At 45.0% G+C, this 24,208-nt stretch overlaps 1 protein-coding gene across 2 annotated transcripts in view; it reads right to left on the reverse strand.

Moving 5' to 3' along the window:
- Positions 1-24,208, reverse strand: part of LOC115110736 (voltage-dependent L-type calcium channel subunit beta-4-like) — a 49,231-nt gene that overhangs the window by 5,584 nt on the left and 19,439 nt on the right. For both annotated transcript variants that reach the window (XM_029636607.2, XM_029636623.2), the window contains 6 exons: positions 7,330-7,449; positions 6,947-7,069; positions 6,241-6,371; positions 3,553-3,629; positions 2,546-2,565; positions 1,129-1,209 (listed from right to left, as the gene is read on the reverse strand). In XM_029636607.2, the coding sequence (XP_029492467.1) occupies positions 1,129-1,209; positions 2,546-2,565; positions 3,553-3,629; positions 6,241-6,371; positions 6,947-7,069; positions 7,330-7,449 (552 nt within the window). The remainder of the gene's footprint in view (positions 1-1,128; positions 1,210-2,545; positions 2,566-3,552; positions 3,630-6,240; positions 6,372-6,946; positions 7,070-7,329; positions 7,450-24,208) is intronic.

The raw sequence follows: 24,208 nt of genomic DNA on the forward strand, positions 1-24,208 counted from the left end.
GACATTGAGCATGAATGACAACAGCGTCATGCTGTTCACACAACAAAGCAGTGTACTGTAATGAGATATTTTGGACCAATATACACGTCTCTGTAAGTTGGGCAAAAATTCCCATTAATAAGACCAAATTGTGCCCCCATTCCATCCACCTTGTCGCTCACAAAATATATATATATTTTTGCTGTATTATCATAATAACCAATACAGTTTTCTTGTACACACACAGATCTTCTGGTGCTGTTAAGCTCTGTGTTTCTAATTTCAAGCCATGTTCCACTTTTTCAGACTGACGTGTTTTACCCAGAAGGTTGTTACCACGGCAACACGGTGGAGAGGAGATGAGGACTGTGATTCTGTGTGAAGATGATCCTAGCTCCTCACTTCCCCCCATACATGCCGGGGAAAAAATGCTGCCCTATTTCTTCTGCAAGCCCCCATTGCTGGTTAGTTAGCAATGAAATGATCGGCCTGACATAGCTGTTATTGTTGGAGACCTCCAAATATCTACTCTGATAATAAATGGGGGAGTTATTCACTGTCCGTGAATGTGTGGGTAAACCTCTTCAATGGAGCTGCATCTTAACCTCTAGTCTACACGCTGACGGTCCTCAATATTGATTACAAAACGGAGAGCTGGGAATTGTTGTCACTTTGGTGTAATGTATGGCACACAACCAAATATTGCATTCGTTCTGAATAGCTATTTTGGAGGCTTAATAACACTTGACCTGTCACGCCCTGACCTGAGAGAGCCTTTTTATGTCTCTATTTTGGTTTGGTCAGGGTGTGATTTGTGTGGGCATTCTATGTTCTATTTTCTATGTTTTTCTATTCCTTTGCTTTGGCTGGGTATGGTTATCAATCAGGGACAGCTGTCATTCGTTGTCTCTGATTGGGAATCATACTTAGGCAGCTTTTCCCTTTTGTCAGTGTGGGAAGTTGCCTTTGTTAGTGGCACTATATCCCTCTTAAGCTTCACGGTCGTATTGTTTTGTTGGCGACATTAGAAATAAAGTCATGTACGCTCACAACGCTGCGCTTTGGTCCACTTATTCCTTCCAGGAAGACGGCCGTGACATGACCAATACAACAACAAGAGACCGAAAGTATTATTGCTATGATGCCAACCTCATATCCCTTCAGGGACGGTCCTACCAGGACCACTGGTCTCATAGAGGGGACCACGTCATAGGGAGGGATGTGTTCAGTCTGTAGTGGAGATAGATGGTTAGAGGGAGCACAGAAACCACAGCAACATGTAACATGCCATTCACCATTATGAAGTCCTTTTATTAGATATTATTACATGTCAAGAAAGTTTGTCAGTGTATTTACAGTGTTACAACGCAACGTGTTACCAATGGATGTTGAATGTGTATAACAGTAGCTGGATATATTACAGCTATCCTCTGTTAAGTGATGCTATTAAGACATTTGGACGGTTCTGTTTTACTTCCTGATAATGTGCTGACAAAGTGTTGTTACAAAAAATACTGCCAGCAGATTAAAGACGAGATATCCAATTCTACACATTTTGCCATAGGGTGTAGAAAACTGTTTCCAGTTTTTAATATGATATCTGAGTGACTAACATATCAATGTGGGCTCCCCAGTCGTTGAGACTGGTGTTTTGCGGGTACTATTTAATGAAGCTGCCAGTTGAGGACTTGAGGCGTCGGTTTCTCAAACTAGACACTAATGTACTTGTCCTCCTGCTCAGTTGTGCACCGGGGCCTCCCAGCCAACAAGAATAGACTGATGAGTTTCAGAAGAAAGTTATTTGTTTCTGGCCATTTTGAGCCTGTAATCAAACCCACAAATGCTGGTGCTCCAGATACTCAACTAGTCAAAGAAGGCCAGTTTTAAAACTTCTTTAATCAGCACAACAGTTTTCAGCTGTGCTAACATAATTGCAAAAGGGTTTTCTAATGATCAATTAGCCTTTTAAAATGATTAACTTGGATTAGCTAACACAACGTGCCATTTGAACACAGGAGTGATGGTTGCTGATAATGGGCCTCTGTACACCTATGTAGATATTCCATAAAAAATCTGCCGTTTCCAGCTACAATAGTCATTTACAACATTAACAATGTCGACACTGTATTTCTGATCAATTTGATGTTATTTTAATGGACAATTTTTTAAATTTTCTTTCAAAAACAAGGACATTTCTAAGTGACCCCAAACTTTTGAACGGTAGTGTATATATTTACAAAGAATATATGGGGGATTGGAAATGATGCAGACAATTACATTAATGGAAGCCACAATCGATTTGCAATATTAAAGCTACCCCTAAAAATTAAAAAAATTAAATAAAGATAGTATAGTATTTATAAGAGATTAATTGGGGTGAATAAAGAGCAAGTCAATTCAGTTAGTATTATTCTGTATGCCTGAAATAGAGATCGAAACTTGGATATGGAGGATGAAATGCCGACCGAACTTATGAATCTGGGTACAACCAGTTTCTTATTTGGTTACAGATCTTGGAGGTTACCTGTATGTGAATGAATGAATGAAAAGTGTGTATACTACTCACCACTTTCTGCTTCTGTTTTCCTGTAAAAATGAGAAAATAACTGATAAGTGCCTTTGAATGCAAAGCAGAGACCTAAATACAATATACAGTACAAAACATTACAGTGATACCTTTTCAGTATCACAGTACTTTAATACCCAGTGGTTGGGTTGAAACATTTGATGGAAACATTTGAATTGTACAATGATGGATGGAAATAACTTATTATCACACAAATAAATGAAGTATTAAATATACAGTATGTATACAGTATATTAGTGGTCGAAACACTTTATTTATTTGTTGCTTCTATTCCAAACCTCCCTTTGCAGGTGGCAGCCATTGGTTGCACTTGATAACTAACTTTGAAGTTGCATTATCATATAAAAGTGTTTGGTGTCTTATAAAGAAATTGAAATAAAAATAGAGTATTGTTTCAATGTATGCTTAGTAGCCCCTGCTATAAGTTGGAGAAGATCCTTTGATTTGGATAACCAGAGTTAGGGCTATATGGTTATGTTTCACTTAAAGCAAACTCATTGCATAGACATAATGCCTGTCCATAATCCTCTTGGAGGAAGAGGAGGAGGAGTGGACTGAGAGTACATGGCCCACCTCATTCCAGTCCAAAACATGGCACATTCTGGAAGACACAAAGATCTCACAACTCCATATTCAATCCACCCAACCTCCAGCCACTGTTTCCCATTTGACATTTGCAGGTGCATCATTTTTAAGAAATTCTACGAAAATGTAACTACATTTTTTTCTCTGCTGGTGTAGAACAATAACATTGGGTATGTATACTCTGGTAACCATTCAGTTCATAGTGACGGGACCGACAGTTCTCACACTGGATTTGATATGTTAATAAACAACACACTGAGCAACAATGATATGTTATGTTAGAGACAGGGACAATTAGATCATAGCTCTGTTTGCTTAATGATTCCTTCTGACAAACAACTAATGAGACGTCGCACCTGGAGAGACGCCCTTCCCTAATAGGCTTCTGTCTGGAGGCTCACCTGCAGAGGGAGGGTTGGGTTTGAACCCGCCTGAAACCATGTCTCCTAGACTGGAGGAGGAATTCCCACTGGACTTACTGCAAGGCACAAAGGACAACAGACAGAGATAGAGAGAAGAATCATTCATGTGGAACACAGATAGTTTCATCACAGAGTCAAATAGAACTCCTATCCCCAGGAGAAACAGGGTCACTAACAATTCTCTGTCTTTAATCAGTCATTTTATTGTTACTTTAGACATCCTTGGTGTTTTACTGTTATTTTATTCTTCTCCGTTATTGCCGCTTGCTTGTTTTTATCTCTTGAATTGTATTATTTTACTGTAAACTGTGTTGTAGTGGTAAATGCACTTCTAAAATGCACTTCCATGTTGAATATTTAGCAGTAGAATATAATTATCCAACAGTAGAATGTAATTGGATGAATACTATAAGTACATGGTAGACTATGTAAGTATTGACTATACATTATTCCAGAAATTATGATAACACAGGGCTGGAATTGAATTGGCTAATATATAATTTATGAGCCATGATCGCCGTGGAGATGATATCTATCACGGCACTATGTTTTACCACACTGTTTTACCACAACTGTTGCATAATGTAACCCTCTGCAACATGAGGCCAACGGGGAGTACAAAATGTCCTTTAAAATAGACAACAAACAGTTAAAGCATAGCTGAATGAGGAAATTTATATATGATGACGCATATAATCTCTTGTCATATGAATGTCAACTAAGAAACACATCACCAATCTGTTATTATGAGTAACCTCTGATCTATTATTATGAGTAATCTCTGACCTGTTTTTATGAGTAATCTCTGATCTGTTATTATGAGTAATCTCTGATCTGTTATCATGAGTAATCTCTGACCTGTTTTTATGAGTAATCTCTGATCTGTTATTATGAGTAATCTCTGACCTGTTTTTATGCGTAATCTCTGACCTGTTTTTATGAGTAATCTCTGACCTGTTTTTATGAGTAATCTCTGATCTGTTATTATGAGTAATCTCTGATCTGTTATTATGAGTAATCTCTGACCTGTTTTTATGAGTAATCTCTGATCTGTTATTATGAGTAATCTCTGACCTGTTTTTATGAGTAATCTCTGACCTGTTTTTATGAGTAATCTCTGACCTGTTTTTATGAGTAATCTCTGATCTGTTATTATGGGTAATCTCTGACCTGTTTTTATGAGTAATCTCTGACCTGTTTTTATGAGTAACCTCTGATCTGTTATTATGAGTAACCTCTGATCTGTTATTATGAGTCACCTCTGATCTGTTATTATGAGTAATCTCTGACCTGTTTTTATGAGTAATCTCTGATCTGTTATTATGAGTAACCTCTGATCTGTTATTATGAGTAACCTCTGATCTGTTATTATGAGTAACCTCTGACCTGTTATTATGAGTAACCTCTGCTGTGTTATTATGAGTAACCTCTGATCTGTTATTATGAGTAACCTCTGACCTGTTATTACGAGTCATCTTTGATCTGTTATCATGAGTAACCTCTGATCTGTTATTATGAGTAACCTCTGATCTGTTATTATGAGTAACCTCTGATCTGTTATCATGAGTAATCTCTGACCTGTTTTTATGAGTAATCTCTGATCTGTTATTATGAGTAATCTCTGATCTGTTATCATGAGTAATCTCTGACCTGTTTTTATGAGTAATCTCTGATCTGTTATTATGAGTAATCTCTGACCTGTTTTTATGAGTAATCTCTGACCTGTTTTTATGAGTAATCTCTGACCTGTTTTTATGAGTAATCTCTGATCTGTTATTATGAGTAATCTCTGATCTGTTATTATGAGTAATCTCTGACCTGTTTTTATGAGTAATCTCTGATCTGTTATTATGAGTAATCTCTGACCTGTTTTTATGAGTAATCTCTGATCTGTTATTATGAGTAACCTCTGACCTGTTATTATGAGTCATCTTTGATCTGTTATCATGAGTAACCTCTGATCTGTTATTATGAGTAACCTCTGATCTGTTATTATGAGTAACCTCTGATCTGTTATCATGAGTAATCTCTGACCCGGTATTATGAGTAACCTCTGATCTGTTATTATGAGTAACCTCTGATCTGTTATCATGAGTAATCTCTGACCTGTTATTATGAGTAACCTCTGAGATGTTATTATGAGTAACCTCTGATCTGTTATCATGAGTAATCTCTGACCTGTTATTATGAGTAACCTCTGATCTGTTATCATGAGTAATCTCTGACCCATTATTATGAGTAACCTCTGATCTGTTATTATGAGTAACCTCTGATCTGTTATTATGAGTAACCTCTGATCTGTTATTATAAGTAACCCCTGATCTGTTATTATGAGTAACCTCTGATCTCTTATTATGAGTAACCTCTGATCTGTTATTATGAGTAATCTCTGACCTGTTATGAGTAAAACACATAGTCACAGCAGAGTCAGACCTGGAATGGAGAGTAGGTGGCTGCTCATTGTACTTTAGTAACTTTTTATAATAACTTTTATAAAAGCTTAATAAAGTTGATAAATAGTTGATTAATGTTTATTCATGAAAGTTCTTATAGATTGTTAGCCCCTCTCCAATCCCCTACCCATCCTCTAACACAGCCCCTCCACCCAACCAAGCCCACCTCAGCCCCTCAATACACCACCCCCAAGCCCCTCCACCCAGGCCTTACCCGTAAGAGCGTGTGCCCCTCTTCTGCTCCTGCTGTAGACGAATGTTATCCAGTTTCAGAGGACTGGGGATGAATCCGATCTCACAGCCCTCCTTCACCAGCCGGCCGATCCACCAGTCATTACTGTACTTCTATAATGGGCAAGACAACATGAAACAACTCAATGACTGAAGTGTGTGTTCATTGTGTGTGTGTGTTTGTGTTTGTTTGTGTGTGTGTGTGTGTGTGATGATGTGTTAAATAGACATTCACACACTCTACAATATGTAACTATGGGAAAAGCAACACAAGACCAATGTCTTAGAATAGCAGTGTGTAACAATCCACAGACATACGGTACTAACTCTATGCGACTGTGAAAGCCAACACAAAACAACACAATGACTCAGAATCGAACAGAAGAGAGTGTGTAAACTCCATAGAGATACAAGGCTGTATACACACTCTATGTGACTCCATTGATTCCAAAGCAGGACATGCATTATTGATATTGCGTCATCCATAATGGCCCGTGAACAGATGTGGCTTGAAGCAAACATAGGCTGTCTGAAATGGCACCCTATTTCCTATATAGTGCACTACTGTTGGCCAGAGTTACTTTTGGCCTCATGGGCTCCGGACAAAAGTAGTGCACTACATAGAGAATAGGATGCCAATTCAAACGCAGCCATAGCTTTAGCAGTACAGTGTGTTATATATGCTGTACCTCTTTAATGTGCAGGAAGTCCTTGGCATCGAAGGAGATGGCGGTTCCTGCCACAGGGACATCCTCATCCAGGGCTCCACAGTAACTGACGTTAGTCTTCACAGCAAAGGCCACGGCTTTGGCCTGAGACGATACAGGAAACACCATGTATAAGAAGAGTGCCTAGCCTAGCTAGATAAGCTCAACCATAACCCACAGGGCATTACTGGTTGCAAAGATGTCCGTTCTGGTTTTAATTTGGTTGTAATAATGTAATTTCAACCAGCTTCGCCTACTGGGGCCTTCCCAATGATAGGGCCTTGTTCTTAAGGTATATGCCTGTGATAGTACAGTAGCATAGCATAAGGCTACACAGTGGGACACCTAGCAGAAATCTGTCTCACCTTGGCCTTCTCCAGCTGAACAGTGGCCTGCTGCTCCTTCTCCAGCTTGCCGCCTGTCGGTTCCTCCTCCAGGGAGACATCTGAGTCCGATGGTCGGCTAGTGTAGGAGTCAGCTGAACCCTGTAGTGGGACAAGATAACAGTTAGACAACAGCCAGACAACAGTCTGACAACAGTGAGATGGTCGGCTAGTGTAGAAGTCAGCTAACCCTGGACAGGAACAAGACATTATGACATTTGTCCCTGAAATATATTCAATATTGTAGCTGAACCACTCTGTAGTTCTCATTACTATTATGGCACATTTTTCCGCACTTACACAGCTGCAATGCTGTGAACAGATATTAGGTAAGTCTAAATGGTTAGCCTACTGTACATGTCCTAAATATTACCAGAATGCAATGAATAAGCACAGAGTAGATGTGGCAAAGACAGGCCTACAGCCAGGTGCTACAGAGGGGGGGTCCGTACGTCATGTGGCAGCGAATATGCCTTTCCAAGCGGGATCAAAGGGACCCTGATTAAAGCTGGTGAGCCGTGCGACACAGTTCACAAATATGTGAAGGAGAGAGAGCGAGAACAGAGAGACAAGGACGGCAGGCTGGCACACAAGTGGCAAGACAGCTCCCTTTCTACATCAATACCCCTCAGGCTGAATGGAGCAGAGTGGACTAGTGTTGGAACTGACAGTGATTGCCAGGGTAGATGACCAGTTTGACCACCATGATGTGTAGTTGGTCATTGAAACTTCCACAAAAGCAGCAGTGAAATTATTTATCTAAAAGGTTCAAAGAAATCTTGGTCAAGATCTGCTGTCCTTACTTGCTCGGTGCAACAAGGTTAATCAATCTTCAAGGCCCTTGTTCCTTTGTGTGGGATCTTTTGATTCCTGGATCAAAGTAGTCTATTTCTAATGCTTTCAATAGTCTCTTCACAGGAAGCTGATTAGAATGAGAGAGAGAGAGAGAGAGAGAGAGAGAGAGAGTGTCCCTGTCCCTGTCCCTGTGTGTTGCTTCCCTGGGTGGACGTGGGTACTGTGGCTCGGTCCACCACCCAACCTCAGGCAGTCTCATGTCATTACGATCAGAAGAGCTGCCCCCGATACCACACGCACGCACGTACACACACACACACACACACACACACACACACACACACACACACACACACACACACACACACACACACACACACACACACACACACACATACCACTCTATTAGCAACGAGTCAGTAGTTGCTGGGAGAGAGCCCGGTACAACACCCCCTCACTCAGTCAGAGCGGGAAAGACGAGAGTGTGAAGAGGAGATAGAGGAAGATAGAGGGACAGACCGTGAAAAAAGAGTGAGTAGGGGATGAGAAGAAAGTGTGAGAAGGACATCAAAAGGAGGGGCAGCGAGGGAGGGAGGAAAGTAGAGAGAGGGGAGATTGAAAGAGGAAGAAGAGGGATAGATAAAGAGAGACAGACAGGGACAGAGAGAGAGAGAGAGAGAGAGAGAGAGAGAGAGAGAGAGAGAGAGAAATAGATAGACAGGGAGAGGGTGACAGAGACACAGACAGAGAGACAGATAGATTTCCCATCAGCCTTGTGAGCGACTCAGAACACACTGTCAGCACAGCAGCATAGCGGAGCCCCAAATGCCAGCACGCAGCGCCTGCCTGCTGCAAGGGGGTGGATGATTCTGAGGGGGGGGCAAGGGGACTCTATTTCAGGCTTCCTGACGAAGGCAATGCTAGACATGATGACGATGATCACATCTACAGCGCAGTGTGCAGTCACAATGGCTATAACATTCACTCAGAGTGTTACAAAGACAACTGATATCTCAGTTCTGGGTCTCGATGTGTCTACTGTGACATGTGATGTTGCTAAAGAGTTGATGACAAGGCAGACATATGCACCTCTAGACCTGCCCCCATTCCTGTCTAATAAGTAATACAATAATGACATGTAATATGTTACTTTCAAGTCCTAGGGTTAAATCTGTGGCTGTTTTGAATTCGCACATACACTGGGCACATACTCTTTGTGACATCTACTGATGTAACATTTGCTGTCTATCTGTTTGGTCTATAGGATACTGAACTGTCCTGCGACTCACAGGCCCCGCTGCATCATAGCCATCAGCCACTCGTCACCCCCTGCCCCTTGACCAGGCCCCCCAGTCAGTCACGTGACCACATGTTACATAACTGCAGCAGGCTGAGTGACGAGAGAGGAGAGCCACCATCATCATCATCACCACCACTGCTGCTGCTGCTACTACTGTTGAAATCAATGTCCAGTCTGATTAATCGCCCTGTCCCCTTCATCTCTCTCTCGCCTTCTCTCTCCCTCCTTCTTTCTCTCTCTCATTTAAAAAAAAAAGTAATATTTTTTTTAAAACCTTCATTTAACTAGGCAAGTCAGTTAAGAACAAATTCTTATTTACAATGACGGCCTAGGAACAGTGGGTTAACTGCCTTGTTCAGAGGTAGAACGACATATTTTTACCTTGTCAGCACCGGGGATTCGATCTTGCAACCTTCCAGTTACAAGTCCAACGCTCTAACCACTAGGCTACCTGCCACCCCTCATACCTCACCTGTCACGTTCACTCCTGCTCCCCCGTTCCGGCGCTGGACGTCACCGGTCTACTAACCACCGGTCCTGGCAATCCATCTTTAAGCACACCTCCATCTCATCATCAGTCACACCTGCACTTCATTACTCCCTTGATTACTTAACCTTTATATAGCACTCTTTTGTTATCAGTCATCAGGTGGTATTGCTTATGTTTCTACCTCAGACACTTCTCTTGTTTTGTATCGCTCCATGTTATTATTAAACTCACTAACCGCACCTGCTTCCTGACTCCCTACATCTACGTTATAGAATACTACCTCAACAAATGGAAGTAGCAGTTAACCAAGACATCTCCCAGATGGTCGGCGAACAGAGACACCTACTTCGTCAACACAATGACCAGCTGGCTCATTTGCTTGTAGCTGGCTCATTTCCTTGTAACGATTTCACTGGCTGGCTGTCCTTCATGTTTTGTTTCTACAGGTCTAGTGGACTCCGGTGCCGCGGGTGAATCTTATTGACCAGGCTCTCGCCTCCTCCCTTAACATCACCTCATACTCGCTCTCCTCTCCTTGCCTGGTTCAAGCACTGGAGAGTCAACCACTGGAATCCGGGATAATCACACACATCACAGCACTACTCACCCTCACCTTGGAATCCATACATCAAGTAAGCCCTCCCTTCCTCATCATCAGTGCACCCGTACACAAGATCATCCACCTGCTTACCCTTTCCCTGTGGTTCCACATCGGTTGAGAGTCCTGTGGTTACCCTTCAGCCCAACATCCCGGAGGTATACCAAGATCTTTGGGAGGTTTTTCCAAGACCCACGCTACCTGTCTCCCTCCTCATCGGTCCTGGGACTGTGCCATCGACCTGATTGTAGGCTCTGAGCCTCCGTGTGGCCGCATCTACCCTTTGTTGGTGGCCTTCTTCATCTTTGCCAAGAAGGGGGTAGGATTGTGCTCATGCATCGAATACAGAAATCTGAATTCCATCACCAAGAAGTACCTCTACACTCTCTTGTTGGGGCGGGCCGCAATTGAACAACTCCGCGGGGCCTAGTTTTTCACCAAGATGAACCTGTGGAAGTGCCTACAATTTGATTCAGATCCGGGAGGGGGATGAATGTAAGACTGCCTTCAGCATGATGTCTGGTCACTACGAGTACTTGGTGATGCCTTTTGGATTAGCCAATGCTCCGTTAGTGTTCCAGGCATTCATCAACGAGGTGTTCCAGGACATGCTTGGACACCAGAGAGTCGTGTATATTGACGACATTCTGGTCTATTCAGCTAACTTGGAGGAGCACAAGTATTGTTTATGTTTCTATGTCAGACGCTTCTCTTGTATTGCTCCATATTTGTTATTATTAACGCACTAACTGCACCTGCTTCCTGACTCCCTGCGTCTATGTTACATCATCCTCTGCTTACAGACCAAAGATTGTAGGCGCAACGTATATCAATCACGACCACCTCCTCTTCTTCCATATGCTCACAAAATTATTCAGTGTCTTTATCATTTTCCCATGCTACAACCTGTCAAGAACAGTAACATATGCTGGCTCCTGTATGCACGGTGTGGACTATGCAGTTCCATTGGCTGTAATAGAAACCTAGAAGTAAATACAACAAAGGACATGTGGAGACATGAAAACATGACTTATCATACTGTGACATGATGTAATACACATGATGTAATGACCATGTGAGTCATAACTTTCCTTTGGCCTATACAGTGCATTCGGAAAGTATTCAGACCCCTTGTCCTTTTCCACATTTTGTTACGTTACAGCCTTATTTTCAACTGGGGAAAACTTATTTTTTCTCATCAATCAACACCCAATTCCCCATAATGACAAAGAGAAAATACCTTAATTACATAAGTATTCAGACCCTTTGCTATGAGACTCGGAATTGAGCTCAAGTGCATCCTGTTTCAATTGATCATCCTTGAGATGTTTCTACAACTTGATTGGAGTCCACTTGTGGTCAATTCAATTGATTGGACATGATTTGGAAAAGCACACACCTGTCTATATAAGGTCCCATAGTTGACAGTGCATGTCAGAGAAAAAAACAGGCCATGAGGTGGAAGGAATTTTCCGTAGAGCTTCGAGACAGGATTGCGCCTAGGCACAGATCTGGGGAAGGGTACCAAAATATTTCTGCAGTGTTGAAGGTCCCCAAGAACACAGTGGCCTCCCTCATTCTTAAATGGAAGAACTTTAGAACCACCAAGACTCTTCCTAGAGCTGACCGCCCGGCCAAACTGAGAAATTGGGGGAGAAGGGCCTTGGTCAGGGAGGTGACCAAGAACCCGATGGTCACTCTGACAGAGCTCCAGAGTTCTTCTGTGGAGATGGGAGAACCTTTCAGAAGGACAACCATCTCTGCAGCACTCCACTAATCAGGCCTTTACGTTAGGGTGGCCAGACGGAAGCCACTCCTCAGTAAAAGGCACATGATAGCCGGCTTGGAGTTTGCCAAAAGGCACCTAAAGGACTCTCGGACCATGAGAAACAAGATTGAACTCTTTGGCCTGAATTCCAAGCGTCACGTCTGGAGGAAACCTGGCACCATCCCTGCGGTGAAGTATAGTGGGGGCAGCATCATGCTGTGGAGAGGTTTTTCAGCGACAGACACTGGGAGACTAGTCAGGATCTAGGGAAAGATGAACGGAGCAAAGTACAGAGAGATCCTTGATGAAAACCTGCTCCAGAGCGCTCAGGACCTCAGACTGGGGCGAAGGTTCACCTTTCTACAAGACAACGCAGGAGTGGCTTCGGGACAAGTCTCTGAATGTCCTTGAATGGCCCAGCTAGAGCCCAGACTTAAACCCCATCAAATATCTCTAGAGAGACCTGAAAATAGCTGTGCAGCGACAAACCTCATCCAACCTTACAGAGCTTGAGAGGATCTGCAGAGAAGAATGGGGGAAACTCCCCAAATACAGGTGTGCCAAGCTTGTAGCGTCAACCTAACCTCCCCATCATCTGGTACAAGCCAAGTGTGCCACACGGGAACCTACATGCCTCTCCTCAACTGCCATCCAACTGATGACAGTATCAGAATTTGAAAAAAGATGTGATTCATTTGGAAGACAAAATGTATATAATGTACAGTATATTTGATAACTTGGTCAACCCCATCTGAAATATAATAAATAATTCACAACGGACTTCCTCCAGCTCTACCATCTAAGATCATCTTCCTCAGACATACATTTAGGTTTTAATATGTTACTATCCTGGCAGAAAAGAAGCTCTGGGGGAAAGGTTTTCTACACCAAAGCATTCACGGAATTCAGTCAGCTGATCACTCCAGTTTGGAACACATTATACCAGGCAGCCAGCTGGTCTGTCTTCCCATTACTGCAACTCAGAAATACTGGAGAGGATGGGGAGACTAAGCAATACTGATCAAATCAAATCAAACTTTATTTGTCACATGCGCCGAATAAAAAGTGTAGACCTTACCGTGAAATGCTTACTTACAATCCCTTAAACCTACAGTGCAGTTCAAGAAGAGTTAGGAAAATATTTACCAAATAAACTAAAGTAAAACATGTAAAATAATTCAAGTAACAATAACGAGGATATATACAAGGGTTACCGGTACCGAGTCAATGTGCAGGGGTACAGGTTAGTTGAGGTAATTTGTTCATTTAGTTAGGGGTGAAGTGACTATGCATAGATAATAAACAAATTGAAGAGGGGGGGGGGGGGTCAATGTAAATAGTCCGGTGGCCATTTGAATTTGATTAATTGTTCAGCAGTCTTATAGCTTGGGGGTAGAAGCTGTTAAGGAGCCTTTTGGTACTAGACTTGGCACTCCAGTACCGCTTGCCGTGTGGTAGCAGAGAAAACAGTCTATGACTTGGGTGACTGGAGTCTCTGACAATTTTATGGGCTTTCCTCTGACACCGCCTATTATATAGGTCATGGATAGCAGGAAGCTTGGCCCCAGTGATGTAATGGGTCGTACGCACTACCCTCTGCAGAACCTTTTGAGAATCTGGTGACCCATGCCAAATCTTTTCAGTCTCCTGAGAGGGAAAATAGTTTTGTCGTGCCCTCTTCACGACTGTCTTGGTGTATTTGGAAAGATGGAGGATGGGGAGAGACTGGAGGATACTAGGGGAGGATGGGGAGAGACTGGAGGATACTAGGGGAGGATGGGGAGAGACTGGGGGATACTAGGGGAGGATGGGGAGAGACTGGGGGATACTAGGGGAGGATGGGGAGAGACTGGAGGATACTAGGGGAGGATGGGGAGAGACTGGAGGATACTAGGGGAGGATGGGGAGAGACTGGAGGATACTAGGGGAGGATGGGGAGAGACTGGAGGATACTAGGGAGGATGGGGAGAGACTGGGGGATACTAGGGGAGGATGGGAGAGACTGGAGGATACTAGGGAGGATGGGAGAGACTGGGGATACTAGGCGAGGATGGGGGAGACTGGGGGATACTAGGGAGGATGGGGAGAGACTGGAGGATACTAGGGGAGGATGGGGAGAGACTGGAGGATACTAGGGAGGATGGGGAGAGACTGGAGGATACTAGGGGAGGATGGGGAGAGACTGGAGGATACTAGGCGAGGATGGGGAGACTGGGGATACTAGGGGAGGATGGGGAGAGACTGGAGGATACTAGGGGAGGATGGGGAGAGACTGGAGGATACTAGGGGAGGATGGAGAGAGACTGGAGGATACTAGGGGAGGATGGGGAGAGACTGGAGGATACTATGGGAGGATGGGGAGAGACTGGAGGATACTAGGGGAGGATGGGGAGAGACTGGAGGATACTAGGGGAGGATGGGGAGAGACTGGGGGATACTAGGGGAGGATGGGAGAGACTGGGGGATACTATGGGAGGATGGGAGAGACTGGGGGATACTAGGGGAGGATGGGAGAGACTGGAGGATACTAGGAGAGGATGGGGAGAGACTGGAGGATACTAGGGGAGGATGGGGAGAGACTGGGGGATACTAGGGGAGGATGGGGAGAGACTGGAGGATACTAGGGGAGGATGGGGAGAGACTGGAGGATACTAGGGGAGGATGGGGAGAGACTGGAGGATACTAGGGAGGATGGGGAGAGACTGGAGGATACTAGGGAGGATGGGGAGAGACTGGAGGATACTAGGGGAGGATGGGGAGAGACTGGAGGATACTAGGGGAGGATGGGGAGAGACTGGGGATACTAGGGAGGATGGGGAGAGACTGGAGGATACTAGGGGAGGATGGGGAGAGACTGGAGGATACTAGGGGAGGATGGGGAGAGACTGGAGGATACTAGGGGAGGATGGGGAGAGACTGGAGGATACTAGGGAGGATGGGGAGAGACTGGAGGATACTAGGGGAGGATGGGGAGAGACTGGAGGATACTAGGGGAGGATGGGGAGAGACTGGAGGATACTAGGGAGGATGGGGAGAGACTGGGGGATACTAGGGGAGGATGGGAGAGACTGGAGGATACTAGGGAGGATGGGGAGAGACTGGGGGATACTAGGGGAGGATGGGGAGAGACTGGAGGATACTAGGAGAGGATGGGGAGAGACTGGAGGATACTAGGGGGGATGGGGAGAGACTGGAGGATACTAGGGAGGATGGGGAGAGACTGGAGGATACTAGGAGAGGATGGGGGAGACTGGGGGATACTAGGGGAGGATGGGGGAGACTGGAGGATACTAGGAGAGGATGGGGAGAGACTGGAGGATACTAGGGAGGATGGGGAGAGACTGGAGGATACTAGGGAGGATGGGGAGAGACTGGAGGATACTAGGGAGGATGGGGAGAGACTGGAGGATACTAGGGGAGGATGGGGAGAGACTGGGGGATACTAGGGAGGATGGGGAGAGACTGGAGGATACTAGGGGAGGATGGGGAGAGACTGGAGGATACTAGGGAGGATGGAGAGAGACTGGAGGATACTAGGGGAGGATGGGGAGAGACTGGAGGATACTAGGAGAAGATGGGGAGAGACTGGAGGATACTAGGGGAGGATGGGGAGAGACTGGAGGATACTAGGGAGGATGGAGGAGACTGGAGGATACTAGGGGAGGATGGGGAGAGACTGGGGGATACTAGGGAGGATGGGGAGAGACTGGAGGATACTAGGGAGGATGGAGAGAGACTGGAGGATACTAGGGGAGGATGGGGAGAGACTGGGGATACTAGGGGAGACTGGAGGATACTAGGGGAGGATGGGGAGAGACTGGAGGATACTAGGGAGGATGGGGAGAGACTGGGAGGATACTGGAGGATACTAGAGGGATGGGGAGAGACTGGAGGATACTAGGGAGGATGGGGAGAGACTGGAGGATACTAGGGGAGGATGGGGAGAGACTGGAGGATACTAGGGAGGATGGGGAGAGACTGGAGGATACTAGGGGGATGGGGAGAGACTGGGGATACTAGGGAGGATGGGGAGAGACTGGAGGATACTAGGGGAGGATGGGGAGACTGGAGGATACTAGGGGAGGATGGAGAGAGACTGGAGGATACTAGGGGAGGATGGGGAGAGACTGGAGGATACTAGGAGAAGATGGGGAGAGACTGGAGGATACTAGGGAGGATGGGGAGAGACTGGAGGATACTAGGGGAGGATGGAGAGAGACTGGAGGATACTAGGGGAGGATGGGGAGAGACTGGGGGATACTAGGGGAGGATGGGGAGAGACTGGAGGATACTAGGGAGGATGGAGAGAGACTGGAGGATACTAGGGAGGATGGGGAGAGACTGGAGGATACTAGGGGAGGGTGGGGAGAGACTGGAGGATACTAGGGGAGGATGGGGAGAGACTGGGGGATACTAGGGAGGATGGGGAGAGACTGGAGGATACTAGGGGAGGATGGGGAGAGACTGGGGATACTGGGAGGATGGGGAGAGACTGGAGGATACTAGGGAGGATGGGGAGAGACTGGGGGATACTAGGGGGATACTAGGGAGGATGGGGAGAGACTGGAGGATACTAGGAGAGGATGGGGAGAGACTGAAGGATACTAGGAGAGGATGGAGAGAGACTGGAGGATACTAGGGAGGATGGGGAGAGACTGGAGGATACTAGGAGAGGATGGGGAGAGACTGGAGGATACTAGGGAGGATGGGGAGAGACTGGAGGATACTAGGGAGGATGGGGAGAGACTGGGGGATACTAGGGAGGATGGGGAGAGACTGAGGATACTAGGGAGGATGGGGAGAGACTGGAGGATACTAGGGAGGATGGGGAGAGACTGGGGATACTAGGGGAGGATGGGAGAGACTGGAGGATACTAGGAGAGGATGGGGAGACTGGGGGATACTAGGGAGGATGGGGAGAGACTGGAGGATACTAGGGGAGGATGGGGAGAGACTGGAGGATACTAGGGGAGGATGGGGAGAGACTGGAGGATACTAGGGGAGGATGGGGAGAGACTGAGGATACTAGGGAGGATGGGGAGAGACTGGAGGATACTAGGAGAGGATGGGGAGAGACTGGAGGATACTAGGGGAGGATGGGGAGAGACTGGGGGATACTAGGGAGGATGGGGAGAGACTGGAGGATACTAGGGGAGGATGGGGAGAGACTGGGGATACTAGGGAGGATGGGGAGAGACTGAGGATACTAGGGGAGGATGGGGAGAGACTGGAGGATACTAGGGGAGGATGGGGAGAGACTGGGGGATACTAGGGAGGATGGGGAGAGACTGGGGGATACTAGGGGAGGATGGGGAGAGACTGAGGGATACTAGGGGAGGATGGGGAGAGACTGGGGATACTAGGGGAGGATGGGGAGAGACTGGGGATACTAGGGGAGGATGGGAGAGACTGGAGGATACTAGGGGAGGATGGGGGAGACTGGAAATACTAGGGGAGGATGGGGGAGATTCTCAGTTACACTGGGTGAGGAGACTCAGACATAATGGGGGGGTCTAAGGAAGGATTGAGGGAAGAAATTATACTGGCAGTAGGAGGGGGAGATTCAACCATACTCGGGAGGATGGAGGGATAGGGGAAGTTTGGGGAGACTGCAGGAGGATGGGAAACACTCAGATCCTTTGCAGTATTCCCTTCTATCTTGTGATATCCATGATCCTACAATGGAAGCACAAATATGTTTGATGGCCTGTTATCATTGTGGTCATGACCCTCCCTCTGAGTAAGAAAGAGGAATGTAAAGAACTTGTGAATCCACTGTAAGACAATATTCAGAAAGTACTGAATATCCATACCATTCACCAGCACCTTCATTGGCCAATAATATCATTCCACTGAACCAAAAGGTACAGGAAAACTTGAGCACTACCTGTCACTTTGAAAACAACAAAAATATGCAGAGCATAACAACAAACCAAAAAGGGTATTTTGGCAAAAAAAGACCTAAAAGACCCAGTTGAAACCCATTGAAAACAACCAATGAGGCAATTTAGTTAGGATTAATGGTACCAGGACCAGATTTCACCAGCAGAAATGATCCATTTAGAATCTTTCCATCAATACAAAATAACTGTTATTTACTACTGTCACGCCCTGGCCATAGAGAGGCTTTTATTCTCTATTTTGGTTAGGCCAGGGTGTGACTAGGGTGGGCATTCTAGTTTCTTTATTTCTATGTTTTTCTATTTCTTTGTTTTTTGCCGAGTGTGGATCCCAATCAGAGGCAGCTGTTTATCATTGCCTCTGATTGGGGATCACATATAAGTTGTCATTCTCCTTTTGATGTTTGTGGGATATTTTTTTATTTTTTCATTTTTATTTTTAAAATTTTTAGCTCTATGAAGCATGTTGTTATTCTTTTGGTGTTCTGAGTAATTAAAGAATCATGAACATTTACCACGCTGCACCTTGGTCTCCTTCCGACGACAAACATTACAACTACCTCATTATGGCAAAATGTATGGGAACATAAACCAAATATTCATGTCAGTACATTTCTTGGTAAGATTATTTTAACAATACAAAACATACATATACAAACATCAACTACATCACACCTGCCCAGACCCACCTGTTCACCCCACCCCCCATCTCCAGCACCCTCATCCCTCCCCACCACATGACCTCAAACTGCACCATTTTGTTTCTCTCCGTCGCCCAGGCACTTTCAACATTTAGATAATAAAGCATTTGACCTTAATGTCAGTTCAAAACAATCGATGTGTCACCCCTATGTCAGACTTTGACTGATCAACAAAGCAAACCATCCAGCAGTTACGTAGAAGGAAATTACTTTGACCTTGTGGCGACAATGTTTTTTTAAATTGTTTTATTTAACCTTCATTTAACTTCCAAGTCAGTTAAGACCAAACTCTTATTTACAATGACATCACTACAAGAGAGACAACACAACACTACATAAAGAGAGACCTGAGACAACAACATAGCAAGGCAGCAACACGTAGCAACACAACATGACAACAACATGGTAGCAGCACAAAACATGGTACAAACATTATTGGGCACAGACAACAGCACAAAGGGTAAGAAGGTAGAGACAACAATACATCACACAACTTTCAGTAAGAGTCTCCATGATTGAGTCTTTGAATGAAGTGATTGAGATAAAATTGTCCCGTTTGAGTGTTTGTTGCAGCTCGTTCCAGTCGCTAGCTGCAGCGAACTGAAAAGACGATCGACCCAGGGATGTTTGTGCTTCAGGACCTTTAACAGAATGTGACTGGCAGAACGGGTGTTGTATGTGGAGGATGAGGGCTGCAGTAGATATATCAGATAGGGGGGAGTGAGGCCTAAGAGGGGTTTATAAATAAGCATCAACCAGTGGGTCTTGCGAAGGGTATACAGACATGACCAGTTTACAAAGGAGTATAGAGTGCAGTGATGTGTCCTATACAGAGCATTGGTGGCAAATCTGATGGCCGAATGGTAAAGAACATCTAGCCGCTCGAGAGCACCCTTACCTGCACCCTTTCCTGACGATTTATAAATGATGTCTCCATAATCTAGCATGGGTAGGATGGTCATCTGAATCAATGTAATTATTCTTAAAGCACATCTCACACTAGATGTATTAATGTTTTTTATTTGATTTATTTTACCTTTATTAAAACAGGTAGGCCAGTTGAGAACAAGTTCCCATTTACAACTGCGACCTGGCCAAGATAAAGCAAAGCAGTTCGACAAAAACAACAACACAGAGTTTCAGATAAACAAACGTACAGTCAATAATACAATAGAAAAATCTATGTACAGTGTGTGCAAATGTACAAGAGTAGGGAGGTAAGGCAATACATAGGCCATAGAGGCAAAAATAATTACAATTTAACATTAATACTGGTGTGATATATGTGCAGATGATGATGTGCAAGTAGAGATACTGGGGCGCAAAATAGCAAGAGGGTAAGTAAAAATATGGGGATGAGGTAGTTGGGTGTGCTATTTACAGATTGGCTGTGTACAGGTACAATGATCGGTAAGCTGCTCTGACAGATGATGCTTAAAGTTAGAGAGGGAGATATAAGACTCCAGCTTCGATGATTTTTGCAATTCGTTCTAGTCATTGGCAGCAATGAACTGGAAGGAAAGGTGGCCAAAGGAAGTGTTAGCTTTGGGGATGACCAGTGAAATATACCTGCTGGAGCGCGTGCTACGGGTGGGTGTTGCTATGGTGACCAGTGAGCTGAGATAAGGCAGGGCTTTACCTAGCAAAGACTTATAGATGACCTGGAGCCAGTGGGTTTGGCGACTAATATGTAGCGAGGACCAGCCAACAAGGTAGTATATGGGGCTTTGGTGACAAAACGGATGGCACTGTGATAGACTACATCCAATTTGCTGAGTAGAGTGTTGGAGGGAATTTTGTAAATGACATTGCCGAAGCCAAGGATCGGTAGGATAGTCAGTTTTACGAGGGTATGTTTGGCAGCATGAGTGAAGGAGGCTTTGTTGCAAAATAGGAAGACGATTCTAGATTTAATTTTGGATTGGAGATGCTTAATGTGAGTCTGGAAGAAGAGTGTACAGTCTAACCAGACACCTAGGTATTTGTAGTTGTCCACATGTTCTAAGTCAGAACCGTCCAGAGTAGTGATTCAAGACGGGTGGGCATGTGCGGGCAACAATAGGTTGAAGAGCATGCATTTAGTTTTACTTGCATTCAAAAGCAACTGGAGGCACGGAAGGAGTGTTGTATGGCATTGAAGCTCGTTTGGAGGTTTGTTAACACAGTGTCCAAAGAAGGGCCAGATGTATACAGAATGGTGTCGTCTGCGTAGAGGTGGATCAGATAACCACCAGCAGCAAGAGCGACACCATTGATATATACAGAGAAAAGAGTCGGCCCGAGAATTGAACCCTGTGGCATCCCCATAGAGACTGCCAGAGGTCCGGACAACAGGCCCTCCGATTTGACACACTGAACTCTATCTGAGAAGTAGTTGGTGAACCAGACGAGACAGTCATTTGATAAACCAAGGTTATTGAGTCTGCCGAATGTGGGTCAAGAGAGACTACAAAGGAATTGAAGCTAAGAAGAAATGTGATCTCTGTTTGTGCCTCTTCACATGCTTGGCAGAGGCATGCTGTCATGACACACTTTAAAGGTGTTACATCTAGAATGTCCCCAAATTTCTCCCCTATGTGGAAGCTAGGTGAATTGCAACAGTACTAGGCTGCATTCAAAACAAATCTGCCCCGTGTAGCATTTCCCCTTAACATGGCGGAGACTCCAATTGAGCCTTTTACTTTCGGTTTTGGGTCCACCAGTTCAAACAGCTGTAAAAACAATATTTGTTGTTATTGAAAATATATTTCACATCGATTTAGATGGTACAATGATTCCCTACACTATTCAGTGCTTGTTTTCTCACATAAACTTAAATTGAGCGAACAGTGTAGAATTTCAATAACCAGGAAAATTACAGAACGATTTCTACATCAGCCGATTGACCCGATTTCCACTAGATAACACAGCCACAAAGTCAAAACAGTTCTCCCATTTTGACAACAGATGCCGCTTTTGCGGGAGAAATGAATAGGCGAATATCACTGCCAATCACAACACTGGTAGGTAAGTAATACTGTGAAACACTATGATTACACTATTACTACAGACATATTATGGACATTTTCTGGAATTACAATGCAAACATTCCAACAAGATCCTGAAGTGTATCACCTTTAAAAGATTCCTAAATTGACTTGTAGTGGGCACAAGGCACCCGCCACCTCTCCCACCACCAGGCCACTCACATTACTAGGTCACTAGTGAGAAAGTTATCGATGAGTGTCAAGAAAGCTGGGCTTGAAACAATCAAGGATCAGGCCACACTCATGCCTTATCTGTTGAGACGCCTAGGAAGATACTGTCTGAAAATGGCAGCCTCTAACACTTCCAGACCGGTGATAAGCACCGATAACAGTCTACAGGACCATTAGGAAATATTCTGGAGCAGAGGTGCCTTAAAGAAGTTTACAACTGCTGGGCAACAACAAGACACCCTCTTCCAGGGGAGATGGATTAAACAAATGTCTAAGACATAGCGGTCACACTTTATTGGGATAGTCTATCTGTAGATATTCTACAGATGGTCATACTATCAACAAACTATCTGTTGATAAGCAACTGCTTGTGCCAGTTAGGGTTAGGTTTAGAATAAGGGTTAAGGTTAGGTTTAGAATAAGGGTAAGGGTTAAGATTAGGGTTAGGACAGGGCCAGGGTTGAGGGTTCAGATAAGAGTTAGTAGCTAGTTAGTTGAAATGTTACTGATAGTCTGTAGATAGTAGAGCTGGGGTGGGCATCTCAACATTTTGGGGGGGAATTTAGTAGGGGTCTCAACTTACTGTTGCGAGTTAGAAAAGTAGAATGCACAAGGGGTAATTCAACATTTGGTTGTTTATGAGCAGTTTTTCTCTTGTTATGTCAGTCATTGATAGTAACTCAATAAGCCCATGTCAGCTAAACATCTTTTGATTGGTAAAATCAGCTATCTAAACTTGTAGTAATCATGGTCAAATTACTGCACTAATTTTGTTAGTCAGTCTCCTCACTCAGATATGATATTATATATAAAACCTGCAAATAGTTCTCTCCACCCTATGGCGGAATGTTAAGAATTGCACATAATGTGCTGTAAAACAGCTAATTTTCCTCTCCGCCCCATGGCAAAATGATTAGAATTGCAGCAAACCTGCTTTAAGCAGCAACATTTTTTCTACACCCCATAGCAAAATGTGTCGAACTGCGGCCCCTCATCATGAGTTGCGATTTTTTGTGGCCCCCACCCCAATCAAAGTTGTCCATCTCTGCTCAAGAGCATCTACAGATGGACTATCCAAATAAAGTGTTACCAATTTGTCCAGGTCTTGATGAACCTATTGGATGTGGTCCCCACAAATTAACCAGAACATACAGAAAGAGAAATGTATTGGAAATAGAAAAAGATTATGACCGTGTAATAATAGTGCAATTACAGTGTAATGTTTTGACAATGTGATGAAAAGAATATCAGTTTAGTTTCACCAATCTACAAGAAGACAGATGGAGGGAGAGAGTGTGAAAAAGCACGATAGATCCCTGCTCAGTGTGAATCTACACTCCCCTCTCCCTCCCTTCAACCCCCTCTCCATCCCTTCTCTCACCTCAACCTCCCTTCAACCCCCGCTCCCTCCCTTCACTCCTCTCTCCATCCCTTCACTCCACTCTCCCTCCCTTCACTCCTCTCTCCCTCCCTTCACTCCTCTCCCCCTCCCCTCTCCCTCCCTTCACTCCTCTCTCCCTCCCTTCCCTCCTATCTCCCTCCCTTCTCTCTCCTCTCCCTCCTCACTCCCTACCTACACTCCTCTCTTCCCCTTCTCCCTCCCTTCACTCCCCTCTCTCACTCCCTTCTCTCTGCTCTCCCCCTCTTCACTCCTCTCTCCCTCCCTTCTCTCCGCTCTCCCTCCCTTCACTCCTATCCCTTCTCCCTCTCCACCCCTCTCTCCCTCCCTTCACTCCCTCTCCCCTCCCTTCCTTCACTCCCCTCTCCTTCCCTTCACTCCACTCTCCCTCCCTTCACTCCACTCTCCCTTCTTTCACTCCTCTCTCCCTCCCTTCACTCCTCTCCCCCTCCCCTCTCCCTCCCTTCACTCCCCTTTTCTCCCCCACCCTCCCTTCACTCTCCTCTCTCTCTCCCTCCTTTCACCTCTCTCCCTCTCGTCACTCCCCTCCCCTCCCCCCTTCACTCCCCTCCCCTCACTACCATCTCCCTCCCTTCACTCCTCACTCCCTCTCTTCACTCACCTCCCCTCTCCCTCCTTTCACTCCCCTCTCCCTCCCTTTACTCTTCTCTCCCTCCCTTCACTAATCTCTCTTTTCCTTCACTCCTCTCTCC

The sequence above is a fragment of the Oncorhynchus nerka genome, linkage group LG3, assembly GCF_034236695.1.
Source record: "Oncorhynchus nerka isolate Pitt River linkage group LG3, Oner_Uvic_2.0, whole genome shotgun sequence".
Taxonomy (NCBI): domain Eukaryota; kingdom Metazoa; phylum Chordata; class Actinopteri; order Salmoniformes; family Salmonidae; genus Oncorhynchus; species Oncorhynchus nerka.